This window comes from Carica papaya, chromosome 4 (assembly GCF_054855325.1).
Source record: "Carica papaya isolate Zhongbai chromosome 4, ASM5485532v1, whole genome shotgun sequence".
Lineage (NCBI taxonomy): Eukaryota > Viridiplantae > Streptophyta > Magnoliopsida > Brassicales > Caricaceae > Carica > Carica papaya.
Genome location: NC_142312.1, coordinates 21,728,930 through 21,736,711, shown reverse-complemented (window position 1 = coordinate 21,736,711; position 7,782 = coordinate 21,728,930). Strand labels below are relative to the sequence as shown.

General features: G+C 35.7%; 1 protein-coding gene across 5 annotated transcripts in view; it reads right to left on the bottom strand.

The window, feature by feature from the left end:
* Positions 1-400: 400 nt before the first annotated feature.
* Positions 401-7,782, bottom strand: part of TED3 (Pex2/Pex12 N-terminal domain-containing protein / zinc finger (C3HC4-type RING finger) family protein) — a 32,609-nt gene continuing 25,227 nt past the window's right edge. For 2 of the 5 annotated variants that reach the window (XM_088218130.1, XM_022036222.2), the window contains 3 exons: positions 7,246-7,363; positions 1,510-1,676; positions 401-858 (listed from right to left, as the gene is read on the bottom strand). In XM_088218130.1, the coding sequence (XP_088074256.1) occupies positions 717-858; positions 1,510-1,676; positions 7,246-7,363 (427 nt within the window). In that variant the 3' untranslated portion in view covers positions 401-716. Of the gene's footprint in view, positions 859-993; positions 1,044-1,509; positions 1,677-7,245; positions 7,364-7,782 lie in introns of those variants that run through there. The other 3 variants (XR_015818536.1, XR_015818535.1, XM_088218131.1) reach the window with 2 other exon arrangements.

The window sequence follows — 7,782 nt, the reverse complement described above, 5'->3', positions numbered from 1 at the left end:
CTAAGGCGTTGGCAGTGAGATTGGAGGTTGAGACTGCAACTACAAGAAGAATCCAGAAGATAACTACCAAAAGATTTTCTCTTCACTAAATCAGCAAAACTTGTTAGTCGAAAATCCATTTTTCTTTTTAAATAGAAAAGTCCAATCCCAACTTAGATCTCCGACTGGCTTAAAAAGTTTAACTTATCAAGCTGAAAGCAATCCTGGCCTATGAAATCGCATGTGAAGCTACAGCACGACAATTAAGATTTCACCTGTGCCAAAATACACTTTGAATCTTCCCAAAGTAGTCATTGGAAATATCATAGGAGGGGCAATTAGTATTCTCAATTTCTTAAACGTTGTCAGTTTCACTTGTTACTTGTCTTGGGTTTATATTTTGGCAAAAAATGTCCTCTCATTAATCAAAACTCTCTTATATATATGTATATATATAATACACGAGTTCGCTGCAAATGAAGTCCGCTTAACTTGTTGCAAACCAAATTTGAAAAAAAAAAATAATGGAAATAATTGCAAACGGCGCTGAGGATATATCCAACAAGGTGAAAAATTACTGCATCATAAGGCGACAGACAATAAAGAATGGTCCCCAGGTTTCCAGGGGTAATACAACTTTCAAGGTAAGTACAGCATTTCTTGATCAATTTATCCGCCACATTCTGGCATTTCTTGTATGCATTTTTCCAAGTTTTCAGCGCCTTTCTTGTTTACCCTTATCTATAAGTCAATAGCTGTGAGTTTTTTTGGTCAACTAAGCCACCATGCCGCTGCATGGCAGTCACTGGCACGCTACATCTGGAACACTGGAATGTTGAAGCCGCTGCACACCTTGTCCTGAGACAGTAATAACAGTACCTGCCATTTACATTGTCACCATTTTAGAGAAAATCTGTTCAAACCTCCAGATTTGGAAGTGCGTTTAAGCAATTGGAAACATTATGATCTATTTATAGGAGATGAACTAGTGAGAAAGCTTTGATCAGGGAATACTCCATGTTGTAGCTTTGATCAGGGAATACTCCATGTGGTAGCCACCTTACCTAAAAAATATCTCAGTTTCAAATTCCTATCCCTCACATTGATCCAGGGAAAAGAATACCAAATGTATTCAGTGTATTAACTTCTTTCGAAACAAGTATTCAGTGTATTAACACCATATAATTATCCCATACACCACCTTTTTTTAAAATGCAACGAACCCATAACCACCATCGATAACCAGTGATCTTTGGGTGATAGGTGTTACTTCATGTATCCCAAATGCAAGTCATTATGCATTTATGGATTATATTTTGAGCCAAACAAGCTTCACATAGCTCAAAAATCCAATCTGTAGTGTTGCTTGTACATACTCTTCAACGTAATAAACTTAACTTTTCATTTCAGAAAAAAAAAGCTTAAGATTTTTCACACCATGCAAATTAGGTATCGGATTATGATCTAGATTGTGGAGCTAACTTATTTAAAATAAAATTAGTCCTAGAAATTAAAGAATTCAGCTTGAACCTGTGTTGGCAAGGTAGAGCCATAAAGGGAATAGTTGGGCTCGCTTGACATATTGGACAAGAAGTTTCATCCTCTGTGGAGCTGGAAGATTTGTCCCTCGAGAATGGCCGCAGAAGATTTTTGAAGGTCGATGAGTTGAGAAGAGGAAGAAGCAATAACAACATTTCCTACAAACAAGTGAACAAAGTTAAGTACCAAAGCAGCTCCATCTATGATAATGGACAGCATAAGCTTTTGCCAATCTTTGTCACTGAATAGAAACTTGCATGTGTTGTCTAATTATTCCTGATGAAATGAATTTATTGAATAACGATTCATGACTTCACAAGATAAAACATCCTCAAATCCAAACACAATACCGCCAGGGTGAATAACTTTAAGCTGGCCCATTAACATTACCACAATTTACATTTCCAGTCTTATTTATTGTCTTCATAAAGATCTATATAAAAGCAATAGCCTAGAAAAATAATAGGATGGTTCAGACTACAGAATCAAAACAATAATGAAAACTTGAACTTGACTCTATGCGGATTGAATAAATTTAGCCAGTCTTTTCTAGTCCAAGATATTTTAGGAACCTATTGTTTCCTTCCAGTGCATGCAAATTAAGTTGTGGTTCCTCTGTGATGACAAAGATTGAGCAATGATTATTATTATTTTTTTTAAAATCAGTTTTTATTAGGTGTAGTTTAAGTTCTAGGCATTGCCTCACCAGGATTTCTTATTGTCATAGTAAAGTACTGTAAAAAATTGGAGGATTATTCCATCTTCTTCTATCCAACGGCTGCAGCAGTTGAATCCAAAAGTTTAGTTTTGGCAAACTCTTCAGAACCCTTGGGAAGCTTTAGGGAATCCACCTATTGCTCTTTGAGTAGACATGAGTAATCAATTGCTCTACAATCTGAGGCAGTCCACCTCTAAGTTTTATTTGGTGAAATCTATTTTATTCTCAAACTATTCTTATATTTAATATGCAGAACTTACTTATTGATTTACATATTTAATACATGATTAATCAAATTTCACTCATATCTTCAGTTTCACAAAAATGAATTTGTATTATCACTTGCCAAATCAAACACACCTAATTTGAATTAGATAAAGAATAGCTTTAAAGTCCCAGAGAGGATCTGGTCACAGAGCCATCTAATGTGAAGGCCCAAAGCAGGAAAGCTCCTCGCTCCCCAGTTTTCTGGCCTTACTGGCCTATGGTGATGATCTTATTCATGATACTCCTAGTTTTATTCTAATTACTAGATTCATATTTCTACTTTTATTCTAATTTTTTAATCTAAATCTAAAAACTTTAACAAAAATACTTAAAGACTTCCAACTTTTATTATTCCTTAAAGAAACTAACTTCCTAACCAACTCCTTCCTTTTGCTGCTTCTATGAATCGCACACTGATAAATTTTTCAGTAAACTTATCTTGAAGAACTGGCTATAAGCCCTCCCTTTTCTGCAATGTAGTAAAACGACTTGGAATTATAATGTCATTTTCATTTAAATTTTTGTCTCATTTGTTTTGTTTCTTCATCCAATTTAATAGAAATGAAATTTGAACCAAATGCACATGGCTAAGTTTGAAGAGAAAGTGCATATATGTGAAATGAGCAAAGAGCTTAGTACGAATTTAGTTAGGTCCATTCATGGATTGTGCCCTGAAATCAAGAAAGGAGTAAAATTCTAGTCCCTTTCAATATTAAAATTCTAGTCCCTTTCAATATTGAGACAGCATTCCATTAAGTTCTAGAGATAGAGAAGTACCTTAAGCCCCCAACTTCGAATAACTCTATTCCTCAAGGATCATCATTTGGCTGTCATTGTTTATCCTCCTAAAGTCTAGTGCTTCACCAAAATTATGAAGCCCAGTGCTTCAGTTCCCATGATCCTACACCTACATTTGAGAACGTATCTTTTTGAAAAAAGAGAGATGATGTGGTTCCAAATGACTCAAATTTAGTTCCAATAATGCAATCCCGCAAGTCCCGTCCCAAACAGGCAAGCAATTCTAAAACTCTTTGTTTTCCTAAACGGGATTGTCTCAAACGGGAAAGTGAGCCCAAGTTTTCTAAAAACTGGAACAATCCAAAGAGGAAAGTAACTACATCCCTAACTACTTTTCTAAATAGGATTATTCTAAAGAATGGTCCAAGTTTGTTCAAAGAAAGCTTAATGCCCAAATGATGCTTTTGGGCTTGGAGAATCACAAGGCAAGAATAAAGGCCAACTTTTGGCTCAACCCGAGAAGGCCTCAAGGCCTCACGGCCCAAGGTTGCCGCACCAAAGAGAAGCAGGCTGGATCATGCTGCACCTATGGGTAGCCCACGTGTGGAAGAGGCGTGCATGCACGGGAGCTGTGCGTGCGCATGAGCCGCACGCTTGGGCAGAAGCTTCCACCTGCATGGGTGAAGCATGCAGGCAGCCAGCCATGTCCAAGAAAGACTCCTTTTCTCCATGTGTTTTAATCCAAAATCGCATGGGATAATTCCAGCCTTATTTTATTAATTTTTCTATTAGTATTTTATTGTTAATTTTATCCCTAAGAATATTTAATTAAATACTTTTTGTTTAGGGATTAGGATAAGGCTATTTTTTTATTAGAGTTTAATTAGAATTATTTAGGTGAATGCCTATATAAAGGCCTCACCATTAGGCTGTAAAAAACACTTTTGAGAATTCAGAATAAAATTTCAGCTTTCGCTGTTGAATTATCTTTTGCTAATTTGTGAGTATTCTTCAAGCGTTTTCAAGCTAGGGGTAGACCACCTTGATGAGGCAGGGAATCAGGATCGACTTATCAGATAAGTTGTGACGTCTTTGCTCATTCTTTTTATTTCTCAGTTACCTTGACAACCTTGCAATGCATTTACTGTGATTCAAATAGGGAGGATTGGATTTCAATAGTTAAGTTGCTGAATTCTGAATATACTGGGCTCATGATTGAGGTGTTGTTGATTCGTGGAGTCATCATCCTCCACCCCACGTCATCCACTATCATAAGGACACAAATGATCTATTCAATTATAGCTTTATATCATTGACCTTAATGATGAATTAGAGAATGAGAATCATTATTATAATGCTAATAGATGTCTCTTTACTAACCCAAAAAAAATGACAAGTGAAAGCAAATTGCATTTTTTCATAAATTTATAAATTTAGCAAAGAGGATCAAATTGGACATAGATAAATGGCAGGGTAAGGAATGTAGTCTATAAGGTAGCAGCTGTTGAGTCGAAACATAATATGAAGTATCTTGGTTGGATAAGACCACTTTGTCAATCAACTCATATTCACATGTGAGAATACAAGGATGAGATGATAGTCATATCCTATCTGTGGAGATTATTCATGTTAGTCCCTTCGAGGACATAAGATACTCTTAGGACAGTATTCATATTTATCATAGAATACTCCTAGCTATTTGATCTTGATGCGACACAACATTGTAAGGAGAATACATACATGTTCGAGCACAATGGTAAGATGACACTTCTTAAGTCCACAAAAAAAAAAAATTTAGCCTAGGCCCAAAGAAAGAAATTCTATATGACATAAGGTTAACACCACTAAAGAGAAAATATCATTTGGTAAAGTGGGAAGATGTGAAACGGCCGTTAAATGCCGGTGGTCTTGGTCTGAGATCACTTAAGGAGCTGAACAGATCCCTCCTGGGAAAATGAATATGGAGATTTTGGACTGATGAAGACAGCTTATGGAAGAATGTTATTGAGGCAAAATGGGGCAAGGGTACCAGTGATGGAATCGTAGACAGCTTCTGCATTCACAGAAAACATGGTACGGGTTTCTGGAAAAGTATTTTGCTTCAACAAAGAGATGTCCTTACTTGCATTAAATGGCAGATTGGTTGTCGTAACAGAATTAGTTTCTGGAACGATCTCGTCCAAAACAAGCATATTTCTGTTATGGATGCACACAGAGATGGATTCTCGTCTGTAATTGTTTCCAGGCACCTTCATGATTGGGAAATTGGGGAATATATTGATTTGTTACACCTTATTGATACTGTCAAGCTCAACAGCAACCCCGACAAGCTCACTTGGAAGTTAAAGAAAAATGGTTCTTTCTCCGTTAAATCCTTCTACAGTCACCTGGTGAGTGATGGCAGGTTGAACCAAGATATTTTCCCTACTAAAATTGTGTGGAAATCTAAAGCTCCGATTTGTATCTCTTTTTTTGCTTGGGAAGCGGCTAAAGAATGAATTCTGACTGTAGAAAATCTGATGAAATAAGGAATAACCCTGGTGAACAGATGTTTTCTTTGCAAGTGTAACGCTGAATCCTGTAACCACCTCCTGATTGAATGTCCTTTCACCTACGGTCTTTGGTTCTCATTTATAGCCTTCTTGGCATCAGCTGGGTTATGGCTGGAACGGTTAGATCTGAATTATTAGCTTGGGAGGAGCTGAGAAATGATCATGGTGTTTCGCGTCTCATCCCCTTATCCATTATGTGGATTATTTAGAAAGAAGAAACAATAGGGCATTTGTGGGTAAAGAAGAACCACTTGTCAAAATTAAAGATGGCTTCACTTTTTTGGTTCTATGGTTTTGGGACATGATTTTTATAGTCCTGAAGATTTTGCGGTCTTTTTAGATATACTTACTGACCACTTATAAATTTTTTGTACATGGACAGCACCCCTTTGGTGCCTTCATTTATCTAATTCTCACATTTTTTATCTAAAAAAATAATAATAAAAATTGGAAAGAATTAGTAAAATAAGAAACTTTTCTATTTTTCTTTATTGTAAGACTTTTCAAAACATCTATTTCTACTAGAAAAAGAAATCACATCTTTTACTCCTTTTAGTGTAAAACTTCCAAAAAATGTTCATCTTCCTTTATTGATTCTGCATCATATTCTTATTACTGAATTATGTCACCTTAGGATCTTTTATTCCGTATCACTTCCTCTCTTTTCTTTTTTTTTTTTTGTTCTGAAGAGGTCACATAATCCTTGTTTTGTATATTTCCTTAACAATATTTTTTCTTTTCCTATCCGAAAAAAAAAACTCAAGCTTTTTGGACTTTCTAATGCTAATAGTATTTCCACGAGAATGATGAACAACATCTTGGAACAACTATTTGAAAATTCATGTAATTTATTTTGATGACATCTTGATTTATAGAAAATCTAAAGTTACTATCTGGATCCTCTTAGACAAGTCTTGCAACACTTACAATTTAGAAAATGTAGAGAAACTAAGCTTTATGCTCAATTTAGAAAAGCTAAGCTTTATGCTAAATTTAGGAAATGTTATTTTTACAAACTAAAGTGCTCTTCCTAGGATTCTTAATCTCTGCTGAGTACATTGCAGCTGACCCTGAAAAATTAGAGCCATTAAATAGTAGCCTAAACCAAGAAATATAATCGATGTTGGCAACTTTCAGGGTCTATCTACTTTCTACTGGAGATAAATAAAAGTTTGAGTTATATTAGAATATGCTTACTATCTGCCTGGAATTAGAAGGATTGCAAGTGTAACCTTTCAGCTGCTAAGGTACTTTTGGCAAGAACAAGATGTCTAAGATCTGGGTGTCAAGCATGTGAGTTTTGGGTAGCTTAATTAACCTAGTAGTTTGGGTAGCCTATGCAGAATTATCAGCATATGCAAGTTTATCCTAAGATGAGAAAACATGAAATACATTCATGAAATCAAAATCACGGGGAAGGGAACTTTCCTGACAGAAGAGAAAAAAATTTACCGAAAATTCATTCCAGACTAGCTGGCGATTCATGTACTCAAAGCTGACAGCTCGGTTCATATTAGGGCTCTCATAGACGAGCCTTGCTCTCAAAGCCCTTTCAATGAGGTTCCGGTACCTGCATGAAACCAAGATGATTCAACTTCAGGATTAGGAGGATCGTCTTAATGCAAAAACAGCTCAGAATAAAGGGCATCAAGAGCATTTCATCTCTTTTTATTTTCTTTTTTGGTATGAAGCATCAAAATTTCAGAATTCAAGAAAAGGTACCATGGCTGTGTTGCATTATTAACAAGAATTACATATCCAAAATCCAAAGGAGGACAAAGCATGTAGCAACATATAATATCAAAACCTAAAAGTTAGAAAGCCACAGCTCTGCTTTATGTATTAGGAAGAATGGACTTTAGTCTCATCCATGTCAGCCAAAACCTATGTTCATTGATTTGGTCACTACTTTCAGTTTCCCTACTATTGTGTTATTGAAGCAATAGCACAGCTACTAGAAAATCAAGAATTGTTGACTTATTTAAAATT